Source organism: Magnolia sinica, chromosome 13 (assembly GCF_029962835.1).
Source record: "Magnolia sinica isolate HGM2019 chromosome 13, MsV1, whole genome shotgun sequence".
Taxonomy (NCBI): Eukaryota; Viridiplantae; Streptophyta; class Magnoliopsida; order Magnoliales; family Magnoliaceae; genus Magnolia; species Magnolia sinica.
In genome coordinates this window covers 6,468,168-6,493,032 of record NC_080585.1, presented here as the reverse complement: position 1 = coordinate 6,493,032, position 24,865 = coordinate 6,468,168, and the positions used below count along the sequence as shown (strand labels likewise).

At 40.4% G+C, this 24,865-nt stretch overlaps 1 protein-coding gene and 1 non-coding gene across 6 annotated transcripts; both read right to left on the bottom strand.

The window, feature by feature from the left end:
• Positions 1-612: 612 nt before the first annotated feature.
• Positions 613-22,029, bottom strand: LOC131222587 (ribosome-recycling factor, chloroplastic). Of its 5 annotated transcripts, none has more exons than XM_058217723.1 (12): positions 21,840-22,029; positions 20,029-20,128; positions 19,139-19,333; positions 18,756-18,825; positions 18,464-18,559; positions 17,725-17,822; positions 17,536-17,647; positions 17,290-17,331; positions 3,097-3,153; positions 2,954-3,004; positions 2,424-2,480; positions 613-976 (listed from the first exon to the last, which is right to left on the bottom strand). In XM_058217723.1, the coding sequence occupies exons 2-12, from the start codon at positions 20,115-20,117 to the stop codon at positions 959-961; spliced, it is 885 nt and encodes a 294-aa protein (XP_058073706.1). In that variant the 5' UTR covers positions 20,118-20,128; positions 21,840-22,029; the 3' UTR covers positions 613-958. The 5 variants fall into 5 exon arrangements, with proteins under 5 accessions (XP_058073706.1, XP_058073703.1, XP_058073704.1 ...); XM_058217720.1 differs by lacking the exon at positions 20,029-20,128 and having other exon boundaries at positions 613-671; positions 928-976; positions 19,150-19,292; positions 21,840-22,026; XM_058217721.1 differs by lacking the exon at positions 20,029-20,128 and having other exon boundaries at positions 19,150-19,333; positions 21,840-22,026.
• Positions 8,924-9,030, bottom strand: LOC131224431 (small nucleolar RNA R71). Its single transcript, XR_009160916.1, has one exon. It is a non-coding gene; the product is annotated as a small nucleolar RNA R71 (small nucleolar RNA).
• Positions 22,030-24,865: the final 2,836 nt, after the last annotated feature.

Genomic DNA, 24,865 nt, shown 5'->3' with positions numbered 1-24,865 from the left:
CTCATCATATGGGGCCCACCGCAATCATGCATTATCACAAAAGCTAGTGGGTCATAGGCCCAGATTCTACGTCTGATGACTCCTATATTTTAGGTATTGTCGCCAAAAATCATCCAGATACACAGCTCAGGTGGGCCACACCAAAGCAAAGAATGGGGATGCTGCGCCAACTATAGATTTGTGTGGGGCCACCAAGGTCTGTTCCCTTCATCAAATCCATTCATCAGGTGTTACTCACTAGGATAAAGGGAACATACAAAAATCAGCCTGTTCCTAAACTCAGGAGGGCCACACTGCATGAACTTTAGATGTTTTTAATGCACAATTGTAGATTGTTCCCATTGGTGTTGGCCCATCCAAGATTTCTATTGGGTTGATCTTCTGAATGCATAGTCTAACATAAGGGTTATCACCTGATGGACGGAGTGGATTTCATATGTATGATGTGGTGTGCCCAAAGAACTTGGGTGTTTTATGTAGGACGTGTGTTTGTAGAAGTCCCCACCTCCATCCCACCCTATGCAAGTTGAATCGATACAGCACTTACGAAGGATTAAATCTCAGTTTGCGACAAACGAAGCAATTGAATTCCAAGGAAGAACAAGTATCATCGAAAAACAGGAAATGCTAACACAATCTTTTCAAAAGTCCCTCCCATGTGTAAAGATAGCCTGAAGCAAATGTAGCTCAACATCATAGCTATACTAACAAAAGAGGGAGACATTAAAGAAATACAAGACTATCCTAAGATATTTATATGCAAAGTTGGAAATTGATGCGCAACATAACAAACAAAATGCTGGCATAATCATAGGAACCATGACATGGTCATTGACGATGCGCGGCCATGAATTTTTTTTTTTAATGAACGTCCATGATACCCGCAAGAAATCATACATCCCTTGAAACGATCATGAAAAGACTTACCCATTCATGCACATCCACTTCTTTTGAAGAGTTAGACCTTCAGCAACTCCTGAAAATTAAACACAATGCAAGTTTTACGAATTAGTCACATATAAGCTAATGTCCACGGTATTGCTAATTCCATGCAAGTGCCGGTGCCCATTGCCCAGCCATCCAAACACGCACGGGCACAGGCACAGGCACTGGCACAGGCACATCCATACATGGAACATGTGCCATATCTAAGCCTTCCATCAGGTGGGATAAACTGCTGAGATCTTCTAAGCTAAAAATCGAGCCATTCAATGCCGCGGTGGGCTACACAATCCAAAACAAATGGATGGCTTAGTAAAATGGTTTTACTATCGCCTGGCTTTGTACATTGTGGCCACCCGATGAATGGAACTCCCTAATTTCTTACATGAGATTTAAGCATTATTTCCAAGCAGGAAAGCTCAGATCTAACATAAGTGATCCATATTGGCATGTGCCCCTGCATATGGATGGCTGGGACTCCACACACAGGGAATTTGCAAACCTCTTACAATCCTGATTACATTTATGACAACTTCCACTCCTAATGTTGGGCCTGCCGTAGACTACTGTAATTATCAATTAATAAACTATGGAAGTTAATAGCTTAGGGCCAGACCTGAGTATAAATTAAGATGTCCTACCATATACAATATGATATGGTGTGTACGGAAGGTATGGTTTCAACCATATTCTGGATAAAGAGATCCAACACTACTAACTTGGTCTAGCCGTTTTTCCTTTTGCAGGGGTCTAAATTTCATTGGGGTGCACTCCAGTGGTACCGGTACCATGGTGAGCTACAGTGTTACTAGGCAGCAGTAGGGCTCACATGATGCATTCATGATGTCCGACCTGTCTATCCGATGTGTCAGCTAATGTTACCCCCAGAGCCCAAAAATCTGACCAAAAATAAACTCATTAGAGCCATGCATGGGGCAAGTTGAGAGGGAATGCCCACCCTTGATTTTCATGTGTGTTTGTGGGGCATGTTGTTTATATGGACTCCAGACTGTCCACACCCTTCATATGCACTGGATGAAGTGTCAGGAAAAAAATCATGCTGTTCTACAACTCAGGTGGGCCCCAGTGAGAATCAATGGTGGGCATCCCCTCCCACCTTGTTCCCAGTTCTGTGGCCCACCAGATTTTTGGATCCAGTTGATTTTCAGGCTCCTGTGAGTAACCGGGGAGGATGCATCAGGTGGACAGGTTGGCCCTGTGGCCCCCATATCCGCCAAGTACCACCGTACGCTTAGGGTGGTACCGGTATCACTGGTGTGCATCTCAATTTCATTTGCATGCATGCTTGTAATAAGATATCCTCGAATACAATATCTGGCAACATGAAATCTTTTGATGGTTCTCTTTCGCGAACATATAGCACTATCATGACAAGTCATGGTGTACATTGTTTGTACACGAAATGTAAATTTTTTAGGGCGCCAACTGAAGTTCCTTTGAAACATGATGGGATGATGTACCTTCTCTTTTTGTTTCTGGATGGTATCAATCTTCTTGATGTACTCATCAATCACTTTCTGCATAAAGACAGCGATATGTCAGCAATAGAATATTGGCATTGCTCAGCATAGATGACAAAGATACTATTTTTGCATTTTCCCAGCACTTCATTTAGGACCCGTTTCGGCATTTCTTCCTTTAAGAGCAGATGGGATGCACTCCGCCTGGTACAGCATCCAGATAACTTCAGGCCCGAGTTGAAGTTGTCTGGATGGCAATTTGAGCCAGATATGTGTCCTTCCAGCTGCAGATTTGGTATAAAGAGCCCACCCCAATGGGCAGCAGAGATGGATGCTAAACCGTTTCACCATGGATATCCAATCAGTGTTGATTCGGAGTCCAAACAGGTCCTTTATCAACAGAAAACGAAGGGCTGAGGATAAAGGCCATCGCAAAACTCAAAAATAAATGAATAAAAGGCAACTCTCTAACAGCTACAACATCAATTTGCATGATAATAGCTTCTTCTTTTCTTCTTTTTTTTTTTGACCTGCAAATCGCTTGACAAATCCTTCACATTGTCTTCAGAGAGCTTTTTCTCCTGCAAAGAAGTAGAAGAAAGACCACCACAGAGAATCTGAGATGAAAAATAGTTCTTATTCACAATTTTAAAAGGTAATTTAGAATGCAAACCTTCTGAAGTTTCTCATAAGCTTTTAATGCATCTCTCCTTATATTTCGCAGGGCGACCTGTAAATAGCAGATCAGTAGCATAACAAGAAAGCTTTAATAGAGAATGGGTCAGAAAGGAACTGTAGTGATTCAGAATCATGAATTTATTGCATCCAGATAAACACCAACATGTAAAGCATCTCAGGTGTGCAAGGCAAGATGTTGCATCCAAGCCCTTCAGTTGTGAGCTCAGGGGCAGCTCTAAAACTACACTGATCAGATAGCCATAGCCATTTGATTGGCAGGGCAACAAATGACAGTTTATACAGGAACGATCACTTGTCCACATTGAACAGGAAAAGTTGACCAAACTGATGGCTGAACTTTCTGACCCATGCAATTTTTGGATCATGGCCCATCCATAGTAGGGGACACCAGATGAACGGTCTGGAAGACTAAATGGTATTCTGTGTCTGCTTTCTTGCATTGCAAACTGTAAAATAGGCATTTCCAGCACAATTGTTAGGCTTCCCCTACTTTAACAATGGTCTGACACAATGGAGAGAGAGTTCACTAAAATGGAAATGAATCCAACAACTTGTGCAAAAATTGTGGTAAGATGCATTGATAGAGAGGGAGGCCCTGAAGTTCAACAAATATTCAGATCTCATTTTGAACACCCATATGGGTCTTGAAGTTTCCGTTTCATAATTAAGGAAGCCTAGATAAAGGAGAGTTGCGTCAGTATGGCAGTAGGCATCCAAATTTCTGGCCACAACTTTTTCTCATGAATCCTGTCAATATGGCATTCAAAGCTCATGCTAGGCATTTCCTTGATAGAGGGGAATAGCGGAACAGGAGTAGCCAGCCTTAATTAATCGGGATATGGACTTAGATGATGATGAATTAAGTTAGGTTTTGATGGGCATGCCATGTCTTAATGTGATTTAGCAACCTCGAGTGCAAGTATTCCATTCAAGATCATAACCTAAATCACAACAAATGGACCCTTAAGCTTCTTCTTTTTTAAAAAAAAAATTTACCATGACTTGAATATTTGTCTCTAAATCTCAATCAGTTTTCTGAGTTCACCTTATAATTTTTTATATTCAGGAAGGGGCACTTTAATTTCAAATAATATGTATACCATGCTATGGCACATTTTCTTGACAGTGCACTTGTTGCAGGAAAAGTGCAAACCCAAGAGATAATCATCAATGTTCACCCAAAATAATAATAATAAAATTTGAAAGAAAATTAACTGTAAGGTGAAAATTTTGAACTTCAGTTTATGGTAGGGGAAAAGGGAAATTATTGCAGCAACCACACTACTCAAATGACTCCAGAAAGAAGCTTCAACATAAGTTTAGAATTAATGGTAAGCTTTTTTTTATTTTTTATTTTTTTTTATTGGAGAACTGAGGGATTAAAGTTAAAATGAACAATCTCGAAGTAATAAGAACCATTCTGTCGTTGTTCCCTAACATTGGGAATATTTTAGGCTCACAAATAATAGTTCACCTTACGATATTTATTGGGTTATATGCAATCACTTACCTTATTCTCTTTATGGTAGGTTATATTGTTCTTAGTGGGAAAACAAGAATTTTAAGGACACAAACCAACATAGCATGAAACAACAGGAGCATGAAATATATTTTGAAAGCAAATTTCTGGAGGATATCCAAATAACAAATATAAAAGATATAATAGACACGGTTTAAAGTATCACCCGAAACCAGTCCATATTGTCTGAGTACCAGTATTGCCTGTTGAGGGTCAAATATTGCATATTAGACCCCAATTATTACTCGATTTTGCGAACATGATACTGTTTAACAGCCTATTTTAATCGTGTTTGTGATGCAGGGTGTATTTAGGAGCCTGGACTGAAAAAGGGTACTAAAAGCATGGATTTGATGCTCATAAATCACCAAGGCAAGGGATAGACTCCAGGGGACCGAGATTGAAGAATTTACATGCCTGAGATTCGAGAAAATCCCGTACTTCACACTAAAGGGGCCTGAAATTCGTCCAGAATGCAAGATCACAGGGTTCCCACAATCCGTTTGGCTCGAAACTTCATATATGGCCTGAGGACCATAATTTAACCGTACACGTTAAATTTCAGCCATTGGATCCTTGTGGAAGTGGGCCAACGGTTAGATCAGCCCATGAATTTCTGATTTGGGGCCGGCCTGGTATCTGGAAATGCTTCAATTTTGGTCTTAACCCCTTAAATGGTGTGGCACAACGAATGGACAGATTAGATCTTTTAAAAAATTTCACAAGTGGACCCCACTTGCAAGTGCATGCACATCACTTGCGTGCACTAGATGTGCATCACACTAGCCAGACCGGTCAACAGATCACGACTGAAGAGATTTGGAAATCCATCTTCTCCTGCTGCATAATGCAAAACAGAGACCCGCGTGTGATTGTTGTGGGCCACCATCTTGAGTTAAGAGTCTAATTCGGACCATCCATTGGAATCCCACAGGCCCACTGACTAAGGCCTAGGTGGAAAATTTCCAAGAAATAGCGAGGATCTGATTTCGACCGTTCAAATGGAAGATAGACTGTGCAATGAAAAAATCCGTAGGCCACACTAAATCCAATCCGAAACTAGCCATTTCCAACTGTTGTTTCGATGTGCATCCAATGGACGGAGTGGATTTCTCCGTCGACATTGATCATGTGCCCCACCACTCATCAACGTAAGAGGAATTGCGCAGACTGCGCGCGTCCGAGGAAACTGCCTGATCCAGCATGATGGGCCACCAAACAAGGGATCAAACTGATGATCCAAACCGTCCAAGTTGAGAAGATGATGATTTCGACCGTACCTGTGAGGTCGGAATTTGCGGAATGGACAACCCTTCATCTCGGATTCAGTTCAAACGCAAGATGTTTGCGCGTTTTTGGCTGCGTAACCTCTCTGTTTCCACCGACTTGCTGAACCGACGCTTGTGTGAAAGAGTTCCACCGACTCCATCCCTTACGCACTCCCAGCCGACCTCCATTGTATATAAAAGATAGAGAGAGGAAGAATGGAAAAGTCATTCAAGCTGGGACGTCAGTGAGAGAGAGAGAGAGAAAGAGAGAGTTTGTTTTAGAGTATTTTAGAATTTTTATTTGTTTTTGTTTTAATTGCTAGTTTGGTTTTGTTATGATTTTTGAGAGTTTTAGTCCAATCATGTTGGGCTAAACCTCTTACCTAGGGCTAAGAGGTGAAGCTTGTGGCGTGATGGGAAGACTCTACGGCTCTAATTCATGCTAGTTGAACTGATTTTGATTTAGTTTGATTTTAAGGAATGCCTTTAGTTTTTAATGGTTTGTTGTGATTGAAATTACAATAGATTTGCAATAGCTTTGAGTATTTCCTTTCCCTTATTATTAGGGTTGTACATCGAGTCGAGTCGAGGTGGGCCAAGCTCGGCTTGACTCGTCCATGCTATACTCGAGTTCAAGCTCGAGCTCGAGCTCGTCCTCGAGCTCAACATTAAAGCTTGGCTTGTTTGCCAAAGCTTTCGAGTCGAGTTCGAGTCGAGCTAGTGGTTCGAGTCGAGTTGAGTTTACCTCAGTAGGGTAAGGGAAAGAAAGAGGGAATGAGGACGGGTAGGGTCGGGTAGGGTTTTTTAGTAAAAACTTTTAATTTTAACTTTTAAAAACAAAAAAAAAACTTAAATATCTATATTATATATATTTAATATTAATATAATATATATTATTAAAATATATTACTCGAACCGAGTCAAGCTCGAGCTCGAGCTTCGAGTCGAGTCGAGTCGAGTTGAAATACACCATGGTCGAACTTGGCTTGAACTCAACTCGAGCTTTAGTAAACAAGCCTGACTAGCCTTGAATCGGCCTTTCAAGCCTGAGTCAATCCAAGCTGAGTCGAGCCGGGTCAAGCGAGCTTTTCGATATAGCTTGACTCGTGTACAGCCCTGCTTATTATGATTATGAAGTCAGAAAGCCCTATTGTTCACCATCGCCCCTTGGACATGGTTGGATGATGGAATCCTTCCTAACATTCATACATCTCTCAGATTGGCTGTGGATTGGTTTAATTCTGTTGTTTACCTTGTCTCATGGGCATGGTTTTGTGATGGAATCCATTCTAATTTACATCCATCTTATTTCTTGAAGACTAGAACAAAGGAAGTTTAGATTTGATTTTCATGGTTACATCTTCCAACTGGATGAAGATGGGACTCTTAAGTCCAGTTGAGTTCTTGAATCAAGCATAGATTTCCCTGATCTCTACAAGTAGATCCTCTGAATCCCCAGTTTCCCACCTTTGAATTCTACAATTTTTAGATTACTATTTCACCATTATTCATTCATATTCACCTTATTTAGATTTCATCTTATTCTAGTTCTAGTTCTAATGACTTTCAGATTACGTACAAGGTTCAGTCCTTGTGGATTCGACCTCGGTCTTACCGAGATTATTACTACATCACAACCCTATACTTGGAGTGTGAACAAGTTTTTGGCGCTGTTGCCGGGAATTAACGGTTATGTTTTTCTGAGATTAACTAGATTTGGGATTAGCTTAGGATTAGGATTTTTCTAATTTGTAGGGTTTTAATTTTAGAAATTTTCTAATTCCAGGCTTTCCTTTTAATTTTAGAATTTTCTATTTTTCCTTTAAGTAACTTCCTATTTTCTTTAGTTTTAGATAGTTTTTCCCTTTTTAGAAACTAACCCAACTTTCCCGTTTTGTAGGATTCTGAGATAAGCTTCTAAATTAGTAATTTCTTTCATAATTTCTTCCTTTCTATTTCTAGATTAGGATTTGTCTTCCTTTTTAGCAAGTTTCTAATTCTAACTCTTTTAGAATCTAACTTTGTTTCCTATTTTATTTTTAGAAATTTTCTATTTGTAGACTTTCTGTTTAGAAACTAACCTTCCTGTTTTGTAGGCTTTTAAGATAGAAACTTCTAATTCGGTAAGCTCTTTCTAATTTCTACTTTCTATTTTTCAGATCTCTTTTATTAACTTACTTTCTAGTTTAGGACTTTCCTAATTTGTTTTAGAAATTTTCTACTTTCTTTTTTAGGAATTTCTCCTTTTTTTTAGAAACTAGTTTAGTTCTATCTTTCTTTTTAGGAATTTTCTAATCTTAGACTTTCTATTTTTAGAAACTAACTTGTTTTGTTTTGCAGGTTTTTAACTTAAAGACTCCAATTTGGTAACTTCTTTCCAACCCTCTCTTTCTTTCTAGATTTTTATTTCCTTTCTTAGGATTAGGTTTAGAATATGATTGAGGGCTGCGAGTGTTTCATGCCCAAGTGGGCTCGTGACAACACTCGACGTCTCTTGACTGAAGGAGGATTGGTTGAGGGGTTGACTATCCATCGCAGGACTAAACACCGCTCGAAATCCCCTGAGTTAATTGAAGTGATGGCTGAAAACCATCCTCTTCTACGCCAACCTAGGGTAGAGGACGTCCAAGATGAGAATGAGGTGCATCAAGCACCCCCGCCTCGTACTTTACGAAATTATTTACAACCGGCGAGGGTGAGTACGCCCTCATGCATGGTTTTTCTTGAGAATACAGGATACATGGATATCAAGCCATGGGTGAACCAACTCCTTGCTAAATTTCATGGGCTTGAGTCAGAGAATCCATACTTACATCTGAAAGAGTTTGATGAGATCATAGTTACTTTATACTTTCCTAACGTGTCTGATGACACGGTCAGGTTAAAACTCTTTCCCTTCTCTTTGAAGGAGAAAGCTAAGATGTGGTTACATTCACTACGTCCTCGATCTATTGGCAGATGGAATGACATGACAAGGAAGTTCAAAGAAATTTTTTCCATACCATAAGATGAACACCCTTAGAAAGTCGATCATGAACTTTGCCCAAAGGGAAGATGAAACATTCTTCCAATGTTGGGAGCGGTTCAAGGATTTTGTTAATTCATGCCCACAACATCGTTTTGAAACGTGGCGTATCACGAACTTTTTCTATGATGGACTAACATCTTCCATGCACTAATTAGTCGAGACGATGTGTAATGGAGAGTTTATGAATAAAGGTGTCGATGAGGTGTGGGACTACTTTGATAAACTTGCTGAGAACACACAATCATGGGACATCTCCCCTAGACCAAATACTCCATCTAGGCTGACTCATTCCAAGGAAAGGGGTGGAATGTATCTCCTGAAAGAGGATGATGATCTTAATGCTAAAGTGGCTAATCTTACCAGAAAACTCGAGGCCATGGAATTAAAGAAGGATAAGGCTAAGAAAATTGTTTGTAGTATTTGTGGTTGCAACATTCACACTACTGAAAATTGCCCAACTATATCTGCCTTTCAAGAGGCATTGAATGAGCAATCCAATGCCGTAAGCAATTACCAAAGACCTTTCAGTGGGCCCACCTCTAACACATACAATCCTGGCTAGAGAATCATCCAAACTTCAGTTAGAGGAATGGACAAACCGCTACACCTCAAGGTTTCCTAAATCAAATTCCAACTCAAGAGAAACCTCAAGAGGATTCAGTTCTAAAACACTTTCAAAAGTAAGAGCTTTTCAATCAGGGTATGCTACAAGCCTTTCAAGACCTTACAAAAGCGATATAAGGACTTAAGGCTGAAAATACGATTGGGAACAAGGGGAGCTTCCCAGCTCAACCTCTTCCTAATCCTAAACCACAATATGAAGTTAGCGACCCAATCTCTTCAAATCAGATGGAGCAAGCTAAATCCATCACCACTCTTAGGAGTGGGAAGATCATTGACAAAACCATTCCAGTTAGGGCTGAAAAGCCTAAGGACCTGGAAGTGGACAAAGAAGATGGATCTATCCATGCCCCACCAGAGTTAGAACCGGAACCTCAAGGGAAGCCAGTTGCTCCATTTCCCCAACGGTTGGTTACACCAAAACCTCTCTCTAACTCTCAGGATATTCTAGAGGTGTTGAAACAAGTGAAGGTCAACATTCCTCTACTTGATGCCATGAAACAAATACCTTCATATGTCAAATTTCTGAAAGACTTATGTACGACCAAAAGACAGCAGAATATTCAAAAGAAAATCTTCTTGACTGAGAAAGTGAGTGTCATTCTAAAGCAAGATGTGCCGCAGAAATTCAAAGATTTCGGTAGCCCAACCATATCATGTGTAATCGGGGACTATCAAATTGAGCACGCACTTCTTGACTTAGGAGTGAGCATCAATCTTATTCCCTACTCGGTATACAAACAGTTAGATTTGAGTGAATTAAAACCCACTCTAACCATACTACAACTTGCTGATCGCTCTGTTCGTGTACCAAGATGGATAATTGAGGATGTGTTGGTCCAGGTTAACCGATTTTATTACCCTATAGATTTCATCATCCTGGATACCGAACCCATCGGTAACATGAGCACTCAGATTCCCGTCATTCTTAGTCGCCCATTCCTTGCCACTTTAAACGCAATTATCAATTACAGGAATGGTGTCATGAGTATGTCTTTCGGGAATATGACATTAAAAATGATTATCTTTTTCAACACAGGTAGACGGTTAGAGATGATGACGATTTCCACGGCATTAACATGATTGACACTTCCGTGAAAGATAGGACACCCTTTACCTTATCCTCTGATCCTCTAGAGACGTGCCTGGCCCACTCCCATGATTTTGATGATGACATGATTAGGGAGACGTGTGTCATGCTTGATGCTGCGCCAGTACTTGAAGTTAACTGGTGGAGGCCACAATTTGAAGAGTTACCCCAAACTTATGAAGTGCCTCTACCGTCTAACCTCAAACAACCAAAGCTTGACCTAAAACCTTTGCCCTCTTATTTGAAATATGCATATTTAGGTCAAGATGAGACATACCCAGTGGTGATTTCTGCCCACCTTGAGAAAGAACAAGAGAGTATGCTCATATCTACTCTTCTTGAGCATAAGGGAGCCCTTGGATGAACGATTGCAGACCTCAAGGGAATCGACCCCTCGATTTGTACTCACCGCATTTATCTTGAGGATAATGCGAAGACCGCTTGGCAATCACAACGTAGACTAAATCCAAACATGAAGGAAGTGGTTAAAGCCGAGGTTCTTAAACTATTGGATGTGGGTATCATATACCCTATATCCGATAGTCAATGGGTGAGTCCAACTCAGGTGGTTCCTAAGAAGTCCGGGATCACCATCGTAGCCAATGCCAATAATGAACTCGTGCCAACTAGAGTTACTACTGGTTGGAGAATGTGCATTGACTATAGGAAATTGAATACCGTCACGAGGAAGGACCACTTTCCTTTACCCTTCATTGATCAGATCTTGGAGAGGTTAGCTGGTCATTCCTATTACTGTTTCCTTGACGGGTATTCGGACTACAATCAGATAGAGATCACCCCTAAAGATCAGGAAAAGACTACGTTTACATGTCCCTACGGCACCTTTGCTTACCGAAGGATGCCATTCGGACTATGTAATGCCCCTGCCACCTTTCAGCGATGTATGATGAGTATCTTTTTTGACATGGTGGGGCAATATCTAGAGGTCTTCATGGATGATTTCTATCTTCGGTCCATCTTTCAGCGAGTGTTTAGAAAGTCTTAAATGTGTGCTGAAAAGATGTGACGAAAAGAACTTGGTACTTAATTGGGAGAAGTGTCATTTCATGGTTCATAAGGGAATTGGCCTTGGACATATTATCTTGTCCAAAAGAATCAAGGTGGATAAAGCAAAAATCGATCTTATCTCTAACTTACCTCCACCCAAGAACATACGGGACGTGCGATCCTTCTTAGGACACGCCGAGTTTTACAGAAAATTCATAAAGAACTTTAGTCTCATCTCTCGTCCTCTATGTAATCTACTTCAAAAGGATGCACCATACAAATGGATTGAGCCATGTCAGGAAGCTTTCACTAAGCTTAAGGGCATGTTGACCAGTGCACCCATCATACAGCCACCCGACTGGAGCATCCCTTTTGAACTTATGTGCAACGCGTCTGATTATGCTCTTGAGGCAGTTCTGGGCCAGAGAAAAGATAAGAAACCCTACATTATTCATTATGCAAGTAAGACTCTAAATCCTGCCCAAGTGAACTACTCGACTACGGAAAAGGAACTCTTGGCCGTAGTGTTCGCTTTGGACAAATTTAGGTCTTACTTGATCGGATCCAAAATCATTATTTACACAGATCACGCGGCGTTCAAGTATCTTCTATCTAAGAATGATGCTAAACCCCGCCTGATAAGATGGATTCTTAAACTCTAGGAATTTAACCTAGAAATAAAAGATAAAAAGGGAGTAGAGAACGTAGTGGCTGACCATCTTTCTCGCCTTAATCCCTCTAATTCCCTTGAGATGACACATATCAATGACATGTTCCCTGACGAACAGTTGTTCAGAGTCTCCCATTCACCTTGGTTCGCTGATATCGCTAATTATCTTGCCACAGGTTTCATACCGACACATTGGACTGCGCAAGATAAGAAGAAATTTTTCACCGAGGTGCGCAACTTTTTCTAGGATGATCCTTATTTATTTAAATATTGCCCAGACCAAATCTTAAGGAGATGTTTGTTAAACGATGACCATCAAAGTGTCATCTCCTTCTGTCACTCTCAAACTTGTGGTGGTCACTTTTCTGCTAAAAAGATCACGGCCAAGATTCTGCAGTGTGGCTTTTACTGGCCTACTATGTTCCAGGACACTCATGAGTTTTGCAAAGCTTGTGAGCGATGTCCTGTCGAAATATGATGCCCTTAAATCACATTCTTATCATAGAGGCATTTGATTGCTAGGGCATCGATTTCATGGGACCATTCCCCCAATCTTTTGGAAATCTATATATTTTGGTCGTCGTAAACTATATCACTAAATGGGTCGAAGCGATTCCATGTCGGAATAATGACCATTGCACGGTCATTAAATTCCTAAAAGAGAACATCCATTCCCGATTCGGAACACTTCGAGCCATCATTAGTGATGGGGGCTCACACATTTGTAATAGACCATTTGAGAGTTTAATAAAGAAATATGGTATCTCTCATAAGGTGAGCACCCCATACCACCCACAGACAAGTGGGCAAGCTGAGATTTCCAATAGGGAGATCAAACATATTTTGGAGAAAACAGTTAACCCTGACCGCAAGGATTGGTTAATCCGATTAACTGATACCTTATGGGCCTACCGTACTGCTTTTAAAACCCCTATTGGAATGTCTCCCTTTAGACTTGTCTATGGGAAGGCTTGCCACTTGCCTGTGGAGTTGGAACATAGAGCCTACTGGGCAATCAAAAATCTAAATTTCAATCTGGACAACGCCGACTCGCTACGCAAACTTCAGTTGAATGAACTCGAAGAGATCCGGAATGACGCGTACGAGAACTCGAGAATTTACAAGAACAAGATGAAGGTGTTTCATGATCAACATATTCTGCGAAAATCATTCACGCCTGGTCAGAAAGTCTTTTTGTATAATTCTCGATTACATCTCTTTCCGGGGTAAACTTCGATCTCGTTGGACCGACCGTTTTATCATTATCACTGTTTATCCTCATGGGGCTGTTGAGATTCGAAATCCCGACAATGGCAATGAGTTTAAAGTGAATGGACATCGCCTAAAGCCATTTGTCGAGAAATTTCATGCAGAGGACATGTCCATGCCTCTGACTGATCCTGTTTACCAGGATTGATCTCCTAGTCTGATGGAGGTATAGGCAGGTTTACTGCTTTCATAGGACTGGGTTAGTTTGCTTTATATTGTTCTAGGTTACTCGATTTTATGTCATTAGGTTAGTTTGCTTTCTACATTGTTTTATGATAAGTTGTTTTTGTTGGTTTCTCTCTTATGCTAACTTGCTTTCATGCTAAGATCCTTGTGGAAAGCCTCTTGATTCTTTCATCCAGGTACTATCTTTCCATCACTCCTCTTTTACTTTCGTTGTCTCATGTGCATTGCAGGCTTATTTCTTTTACATTGAGGACAATGTAGATTTTAGGTTGGGAGTGGGCGATTAGGTCACCTAATCAGTGTTTTCTCGGTCTTGAGCAACATTTGTGAAAATTTTCAAAATTTTGCTGGATATTCTTGTGCATTCGAAGTGATTTTGACGGCCATCATTGATTGAGAATTATAAGATACGGAGTGTTGAGGATTTACGTCTCTTGGCTTTAGCTATCTGATAGATTCCATGGTTGAGTTCAAATTATCAATCCATGATTAGAAGTTTTAAACATTGATTGAATCATGATTTCACATGTCACATCTCGCTTACACATTGAAGTTTCAGTTCGATATTGAAGGAATAACCTGGTAATCCCTAAGCATGAAAGGAACCAACCTAAGAAAAATTAGAAGGGTAGGGCGAATGGTCTTCACCATAGGTTTGCTCCCTATAGGTGAAGGTTCGATTCCCCAAGGTTGACATTCGGAAAGGGATGGGCTACTGGTTTTCACCATAGGTTTGCTCCCTATAGGTGAAGATTTGATTCCCCTCTTTGGCGTATTTTTAATGGAAAAATCAAAAGTTGGTAAGATGATCTATGAGGCAGGTTTTGGTTTAAGTTTTGGTTGTCATGAATTCCCTCATTGGTTACCAATGATATCATGAAATAGAGAAGTGCATCTTAATGTTGTTAAGCCGAGATTACACTATACACACATGGATCTTAATGTTTAGAAATTTTCTAAATTGTGGATTAATACTTTGAACTTGATTATGAAGTCTAACATGCTTGAGTCTAGGAGAAATTTATGCCCAACATTCATGAATCTTAGAATTCTAGTATCTGGATTGTTTTTCACAAATCACTCGAGTTCATAGAAATTGCCCCATAATTCTTAACTTATTTTTCGCATACTTTGCTCGGGATAGCAAAATGCTGGTTGAGAGTTGTGTTGAGGGTCAAATATTGCATATTAGACCCCAATTATTACTCGATTTTGCGAACATAATACTGTTTAATGGCTTATTTTAATCGTGTTTGTGATGCAGGGTATATTTAGGAGCCTGGACTGAAAAAGGGTACTAAAAGCATAGATTTGATGCTCATAAATCACCAAGGCAAGGGATGGACACCAGGGGACCGAGATTGAAGAATTTACATGCTCGGGATTCGAGAAAATCCCGTACTTCACACTAAAGGGGCCTGAAATTCGTCCAGAATGCAAGATCACAGGGTTCCCACTATTCGTTCGGCTCGAAACTTCATATATGGCCTGAGGACCATAATTTAACCGTACACGTCAAATTTCAGCCATTAGATCCTTGTGGAAATGGGCCTACGGATAGATCAGCCCATGAATTTCTGATTTGGGGCCCGCCTGGTATCTGGAAATGCTTCAATTTTGGTCTCAACCCCTTAAATGGGGTGGCACAACGGATGGACGGATTGGATCTTCCAAGAAATGTCACAAGTGGACCCTACTTGCAAGTACACGCGCATCAATCGCGTGCACCAGAAGTGCACCGCACTAGCCAGACCAGTCAACGGACCGCTGACCGAAGAGATTTGGAAAGCCATCCTCTCCTGTTGTGTAATGCAAAATAGAGACCTGCGTGTGATCGTTGTGGGCCACCGTCTTGAGTTAACGGTCCGATCCAGACCGTCCATTGGAATCCCACAGGCCCATAGACCAAGGCCTAGGTGGAAAAATTCCAAGAAAGAGCGAGGATCTGATTTCGGCCGTTCAAACGAAAGATAGACAGTGCAATGAAAAAATCCGTAGGCCACACCAAATCCAATCCGAAACTAGCCATTTCCAAATGGTTTTTCGATGTGCATCGAATGGACGGAGTGGATTTCTCCGTCGACATTGATCATGTGCCCCACCACTCATCAGCGTAAGAGGAATTGCGCAAACTGCGCGTGTCCGAGGAAACCGCCCGATCCGACGTGATGGGCCACCAAACAAGGGATCAAACTGATGATCCAAACCGTCCAAGTTGAGAAGATGATTTCGACCGTACCTGTGAGGTCGGAATTTGCAGAATGGACGACCCTTCGTCTCGGATTCAGGATTCAGTTCAAACACAAGATGTTTGTGCGTTTTTGGCTGCGTAACCTCTCTGTTTTCACCGACTTGCTAAACTGACACTTGTGCGAAAGAGTTCCACCGACTCCAGCCCTTACGCACTCCCAGCCAACCTCCATTGTATATTAAAGAGAGAGAGAGAGAGGAAGAAAGGAAAAGTCATTCAAGTTGGGACGTCAGTGAGAGAGAGAGAGAAAGAGAGAGTTTGTTTTAGAGTATTTTAGAATTTTTATTTGTTTTTGTTTTAATTGCTAGTTTGGTTTTATTATGATTTTTGAGAGTTCTAGTCCAATCATGTTGGGCTAAACCTCTTAGCTAGGGCTAAGAGGTGAAGCTTGTGGCGTGATGGGAAGACTCTACGGCTCTGATTCATACTAGTTGAACTGATTTTGATTTAGTTTGATTTTAAGGAATGCCTTTAGTTGTTAATGGTTTGTTGTGATTGAAATTACAACAGATCTGCGATGGCTTTGAGTATTTCCTTTCCCTTATTATGATTATAAAGTCAGGAAGCTCTGTTGTTCACCATCGCCCCTTGGACATGGTTGGATGATGGAATCCTTCCTAACATTTATACATCTCTCAGATTGGTTGTGGATTGGTTTAATTATGTTGTTTACCTTGTCTCATGGGCATGGTTTTGTGATGGAATCCATTCTAATTTACATCCATCTTATTTCTTGAAGACTAGATCAAAGGAAGTTTAGATTTAATTTTCATGGTTACATCTTCCAACTGGAAGAAGATGGGACTCTAAGTCCAGTTGAGTTCTTGAATCAAGCATAGATCTCCCTGATCTCTACAAGTGGATCCTCTGAATCCCTAGTTTCCCACCTTTGAATTCTACAAGTTTTAGATTACTATTTCACCATTATTCACTCATATTCACCTGATTTAGATTTCATCTTATTCTAGTTCTAGTTCTAGTGACTTTCAGATTACGTACAAGGTTCAGTCCCTGTGGATTCGACCTTGGTCTTACCGAGATTATTACTACATCACAACCCTATACTTGGGGTGTGAACATTGCCCATGAACAACACGGCTGTATCAGCCCGCATTGGCCTGAAGCAGCCCATTACAAGAGCAATAAGGGGCTACGTAGGGCTGTATTGGTGGTAAACGATACAATCCCTGAGACACTGATTTAAAACCCTCATCATAGAGGATGGTACTTGAAGAAGCCCAAGAAGCATGAGCATACCTTCCCTTCCTCAGCCTGTTTAGACACAACTTTTGATAACTCCTGCATTCACAAGAAAAAGTAAAGAAGAAGAAAGTAAGACGATAGATTGATTCCTTGGACAATATCTGTGGTATAAGTGGTTAGTTGTAACTTGTAACTATGACTTTTTACAGGTACATTTTATTCACTAGGATAGATACAACAAAATGTGATTCATAAAATACCCCTTTTCCATAAGAAAATAGGATGTGAAAAGACACATACCTTCCTTCTTTCAGTTGTCAACTGTGGGATAGTCAATCGGATCACTTCACCATCGTTGTTTGGAGTTAAATCAAGATCAGAACTAACTATGGCCTTCTCAATAACTTTTAAGCTGGATGCATTCAAGAGCATCAAAGATTTTTGAAAGCTTTGACAAACCCAAAAATTAAATCAATGCAGAAGTTGTACCTAGATTTGTCATATGGCTGGACAAGGAGAGAGCTTCCATCTGGGGCACTAATTTGCGCAATGCTCTTCAAGCTCACCGGACTTCCATAATACTCAACCTGGAATGTTAATGTATTATTAGTTTCGAGCAAGCATCCTATATAACATGATTAACATCTCAAACAACAGCGAGCAGGGCAAGCATGGTATAATACCTCATTAGTCACCATAAGCATTTTGTTTGAAAAAAAAAAAAAAAACATATACCAGAAGAGAAGTCACCATTAACTTTTCATCTTAATTGCATGTGTTTGCATAATTTCATGAAAGCTGAAATACGAACTAATAACTAATATAAAAGAACCCACAGGCATGCTGATCCCCTTGTTAGAAAGTGAAAAATGTAAACTAGGATTTAATCAATCCACGTAAAATGTGCCAAGTCGGATTGTTTGCAAGAACCAATTTAGGTCGTTTAAGCTTCAATTTTTTTCCTGGGACCTTATAATGGTCTAGCATCTCCTTTGATCCTATCCAAATCCAAAAAGTTTTGAAATGTAAAAAAGGTTTCGCAAAACACCCTTTTGTTTGCTTGATTTATGCGTTCTCATGTATACGTGAGTAGCTATCTCCTGATAGTACATTCAATGAAAGTAATACATCTAAACGAAAGCAATATTCAGACAGATTGATTATTCATTATTTCAATACAGATACATTCACTGATGTTATGAAAGCAATGAAATAAATTTCTGCATACCTCAACCCGGTCAAGCATGGTAGGATTTGCTCTTCCTGTTCTTACTGCATTGAAATTTGTGCGAATTGTTTCAATGGTCTTTTCCATTCTTTCTTTCTGGAAGCCAACCAAAGTCATGAAAGGCACCATCAAGCAAAATGCTTTGAAAAACCAAAATGAAAACTCATTGTTAACAAAATAATTGAATAATCAATGCAACAAGAAGCGTTTCAGGATGGGAACTGTAGGGAACTGCTCCAGCTGACCATACTTAAGTTGAACAGTTGTTATAACAAGACACAGAGGCACTTACTACATCTTTCTCAATCAACGATTTTTCAGCTTCTATTTCTTCCATGGTCGCACACCTCCACACACCTGTTCTGAAGAAGAAGTAGCAAAACGAACAACTTACAGGGTGAGGGCATGCAACTGCATCGACAAAATCTCATTTCTAAAAAAAAAATGAATGAATTTAACCAGCTAAGCGATATTCATGCCCACCCTTTTTAACACATGCACCCACCTTTTTTCTACAGTTGGTAATACAATTGTAGGTATCAAAAGGGGAGGGTCTAAAATGTGGGCCCCCTATAGGTATTGTAAATTAGAAATAATTGCACACAAATAAAACAAAATCAAGAAAAACAGGATAGGCTTCCTGAGTAAAGAATAACAAAGGTTGCTAGCTCTTGCCTCTTTTTTACCAAGTGTTTTGTAGCAATGGACTTGCTGAAAATTTTACTGGTGGCATCCTGAAGTCTTACATAATTTGCGCTGGAGCTCCATGAAAACGTGTTTGTGCAGGTGGAAAGACACTTAGCATAATTGTTTCCTCCACAGTAAGGACCTGAAATTTCTCTGTTGTGATGTTGGGTGTATCTGAATAATCTAGAAGAGATTTGGAAAAGGAAAAAAAAAAAAAAAAAGACCAACCATATAATACTCCACCGAATGTATGTAGAATACAATCTGGGTTTCAGCTTGTACAAGTGGGGCCCATGGCACAGTGATCCAATCATCGATATTATGGGCCACATGTGGATGGCCCACGCAATAAAAAAAATCCAGCAGGTTGGAGGAATCTAAGCCCTTCAATAGGAGGAGAGCAAATAGATGGTTAAGCAAAATGGTTCACATTCAACCCAAAAAAAGCCAACTATTCTATAGATAGTTCTTCCAATCTGGGGGATCTTCCGTGCTTGGCCTACCAATGATGAGGCCCACCATTTCAAAGGTTCAGTTTGGATCACTAAACCATCTCCCCTATTTACAAACTAAAACCTGAACAATATTGCACAAACCTTCGAGCAAGCATCCTATATAACATCTCAAACAACAGCGAGTAGGGCAAGCATGGTATAATAGCTCATAGTCACCATAAGCATTTTGTAAATAAATAAATAAAACATATACCAGAAGAGAAGTCACCACTAACTTACAACTCCGTGTCAAAGTGCCAAAAATTAGGGCAAGTTGGATGTTCCCAATTCTGAAGGCAAATATGATGCACTACATCCAAATCATCGGTGGGAAAAAAATGGGACCTCTCACTAATGATTTGGAGGAGAAAGAAACAGGCTTACAGGAACCTGCATAATGCAGGTTTGTGTTTCCACTCGGCCTCAAGCAACAAGCATATTGTGTATGACATGGAGGCCCCGTCAGCCACCATTTGGAGTTACACTGAAATGCACCATGCCACCGTTATTATGCTATCTTAAATCAAATCATTCTAACCTTATACAACAAATACAAAAGGATTGAACTAAGAAATAGAAGTTTTAACTGAGCCTAGCATTGAGAGAGAGCCAACTCGCTAGAGCCTGATTCTACCATTTCATCCTCAGTTAAACAATAGGCAAATCTTTTCTTTCTATTTCCACCCGCATGCTTTTGGGCCTTCCCCTTTCCCATTTAGAGCCTTCAACGTGAACCAACTCACTCCTAAATGGAGCTGTTTTTTGTCTCTGTTGCACATGGCCAAACCATCTAAGTCTATTTTCCTTCATCTTCGGGGTCATTTTGATGCCTGTAAATGGGGCAAGTTGTAAATGATTTATAGGGAAATCATTTACCCTCTGTGTTTGAATGATACTTTTTGCTTGTAAATGATTTACAACAATTACCTCCATTTCATTTACAGGCAAAAAGGTGAGATTTCATTTACAGTCTCTCCATTTACAGCCTAACATCTATAAATGGAAAGATTGGGTCTCCATTTACAACACTTAAAACAATTTACAGGCTATCCAAACACAAACAATCATTTACCTGCAAATCACTTACAGCTTAAAGCCAAATAGGACAAGTTGTAAATGATTTACACCTGTAAATCATTTGCCACTTAAACCATTTGCAGGCATCCAAACAACCCCTTATTACCTCTTGGTGCTACTCCTAAGTTTCCTCGAACACATTCATTTCTAATTATGTCCTTCCTCATCTTGCTAGTCATACATCCCAACATCCTCATTTCAGCTATGTTCATCTGACGAATGTGTTGTTACTTCACTGCCCAACATTCAGATCCATACCACATGACCAGTCTTATTGTTATCCTATAAAATCTCCCCTTCAATTAGATTCATATGCAGAAATTACACAGAAATCCAGAGGCGCATCGCCACCTAAACCCCAGCTCTAATTCTATGAGCAACATCCTTCTCAATCTCTCCGCTCTCCAAAATTATCAACCCAAGATATCGAAAATGGATTTTGGGTACTTGGGTCAGAAATCTCAACTAATTCCCCATTCATTCCTAGTGTTACTAAAATTGCATTACATACACTTTGTTTTAGTCCAACTGATTCAAAACCTTTCGGCTCTTAAGCACCCCTCCACTTAATTATCGCAATCTAAAATCAATTAAACATCCAAACATGGCATAGATTAAGTAAATAAAAATTACTTCAATGCATGGTACAATGTCATCCTAACTGCATCAATTAGATGATTTTGATCCACATGGTTGGCACCAGAGCATCACTTAATTAGTGAGAATACTTTCATTGGTAAGAACTAATCAGTCCCTGCCCCATAACCAGATTGCAAAAACCCGTCGCTTGTTGACTATAAGATCATCAGTCCGAAGCAGCACATCAGTCACTAGCTTATGTAATATTTTGCCATTTTGTACATGCAATGGCACTTTTGTAAATACTCTCCGTATGTAAATTACTTCATCACATAAACCTTAATTACATAAAAACGGCATACTCAAATAAACCCTAGTATAAGAGAAAATTACAGCCGAGACACTACAATCTGAACAATTGCAAGCAAGGTAAAAAGGAATAAGAGATTGGGTAAAAGTAAAAGGATTGAAAGCTTCGTAAAAGAGAAATTCAGAAGAAAAGGGAAAAGAAGGATTGTAGCAGTTGAGAAGAAGCTGACCTGTTCTGGATAACATGGCTTTAGGAGCATTTAGTTTCGGAGTAAGAGATGTAGCAGCTGATGAAAGTTGCGTCGTCATTTGGGTTGGGTTTCTCCAAATTTCGGGGTTCGAATGTCAAGAGGCGGAAATTCAAGAACGAGGGGTTGGAAGTTGGAAATGCCAAGGAGCAGAGAGGACATGTCGTGAGGATAAGGAGGGAAATTAAATGATCCTCGGCTCGTGGATGCGTGTACTATCCTCGGGCCCTCAGTCACTGCAAGTGGGGCCAAGGTTCAGTTGATCTAAGCCGTTCATACGATGGACCACTGTTGGAGATACTATTAATCGTGTATTGTTTTCTTGAACTTCTGGTCACGGATTTAAAGGTTAAGACTGTCTTCTCTGGGATATTTTCAGACTATGACACACCCACAATGGAGACAATTAGATGAACGGTCCGGATCACTGAACTGTTGCCCTACTATTATGAGCTCGGGTACTGCTGATATGGTAAAGAGAATTTTAGATGCTCTGGGGAAGTGGGATGGTTGATACGTGGGCACAAAGAAACTGTGCACTTAGCAGGCAGGTGGTTCAAATTAAACCGTCCAAGTGGTAAGCTCCACTTTACGTGGGTCAGAAAACAAAACTTACAATGATTTTGATAACACAGATAGTCGACTGTGAGACATGTATTTGATGGTTGAGATTTACCGTAGCTGACAGTGGAAACAAGTGTGCGAGAATCAGAGATCTTGAATGATTGTCTACGTATGGTGGATCCATAAACAGTTTCATTTGCATTAATAGACAACATGCGTACAACTTCCAAGCGCCTGCGTATCAGCCATTACACTTTGCCAGTGTAACAAATAATTCCGTCGTGTGGAGGATCCACGTCTCCAGTGGATGAGAGGGTAAGTGGAGGAGGAAGCACACTTGGGCCGTCTACGGGCTAAGCTGGCCGTCTGGCTTTTGGGCCTAGCTCTGTCTTGTGCTGAATTTGGACTAGCGTATCAAGCCCGAGTGATGGGCTTAAAATTCAAAACCCGTTTTTCAATCGCGCCAAGCTTAAACTATATACAACAGCCTGTCAATGTAACCCGAATCTGGCCCATCCCGGCCCATTAAGGTTTGGAAGGGTAATTTTATAATCTAAAAAAAAAAAAACTCCCATTTTTCCTTTCACCCCAGACAATACCTCTCTCTCTCTCTCTCTCTCTACGCTAATCAACCGATGCCTCTCTCTTCCTTATTTGGGTTCAGGATCGGGCCTAGCAAATTATATTCTGCTGAATTATTTTAGCCCATTATGAGCCTGTGTAGACTTGGGTCTAACTTCGACAATGCAGGTTAGGCTTGGACAGAGATCAGCTAAGCCCCAACTTAGCCCATTGATATTTTAATTGCAAAAGAGTTAATATAATATATTCATGGAGCCAATGAATGAATTGGGGGCCCCGGCCTTGCTCCTGACCGCATGGAGATTCAAGTTGCCTGGTCTTTTCCATTCCGTAATCTCTTCGAATATGGAAGGCGGAGGAGTCCGCTTCAGTTTCAAAAAGCTTATTAAGTAAAACATGCGTTGGCGCTTACGTTATTCAGCTATGTCAATGTATTAGGCTTGATACACATGCGTTGCAAAGGTCTCGTGCATCAACTAAATTAAACAATATAAATTTCCTTAACTCTAACTATAGCACCCATGTGATATTTGTATGACATCTGCTCCTTCCATCCGTTCTTCCAGCTCATCTTAAGATACAAGTTCAAGTATAAAGTATATGTAAAATTCAAGTGAGTCACACCGCTTGAATAGTAGAAATAGAAACGCATACCAGTTAAAACTCTCTCTCTCTCTCTCTCCATGATATTTACATTCCATCCAACTCATTCATAAGTTGATTAATTACCTACAAAATGAGGAAAAAACACAAATAACAGCTTTACCCAGAACTTACAGCTCACTGAGTTTTGAATCGGCTGAGATCTCATCCTAACATGAGATGGTGTACCAATGGATGTATCATATATAATAAAGATATCAAGGTGGCCTCACAGAGCTTCAGGTTAAAGGACTCAATGACTCGTTCAACCCAACCCAAGTCAGGGCTGAAGCGAGATGACTCACTTGAGTGTTGGGTGGCTAGGGGCGTCTCATGGCATCAAATCAGATTCGGTATCTGTCTAATCAAACATCGCTTGAATAAGCCATCAAACTCATTAGAATCTTAGAATCATGGTTACTCAGTCAGAGCAAATCAAATTGGCTGAACAATCATATTCATGATCCTACCAATAATTCATGTTTTTAATTTTTCTTCCAAACAGGGTTGTGGGATATTTTTTATTTTTAACCGTCCAATAAATATATACCATACCGACATTAGGAAAGTTTAATTTTTAACTGTCCAATAAATATATACCATACTGACATTAGGAAAGTTTAATTAGACTTGTGTTCTAAACCCCTGCTTATCATCCAGCACACCCTGCCAGAGCATCAAGGTTCCCCCTCTATATTTTCTTCTCGTACTACGCCGAGTTACAAGCAGATCCCCATTTTTAACTGATCCGAACTGTTGATTTGATACATCCACAGGGTATAAGTCATGCCCCAACAGTCTGACCTTGAAGGGCAATGATTTCCTTGTTCAGTATACACAGTCGAGTCACTGGCCCATCAAACCAGTGGAATAGATCACCGGCCATTTTGTGCATGGGCTTTCCTTGGATTGCAATGGGGAGGTGTTTATCTAGGGGTGCAACTTATGCAGGTCGGGTCAGGTTGAGGATCAACCCGACCTTAAGAGGACCCAACTCGAGGTGCCAATATGAAGTAGAGCGGTATACAAGCCAAACTGAGCCGAGCTTGGCCCAGCTCAGCTCAGCTCAGCCAGCAGGCTACCTAGCTCAAACTCAATCTGGCTAGATCTTCAAGCCCAACTCACCAACTCAACTTGGTTTAGTCAGCAGCTCAGGCTAACTTGAGCCGAGTTCGAGTTCCAACATATGAGCTAAGTTCGAATTTAGGTTTTAGGAGATA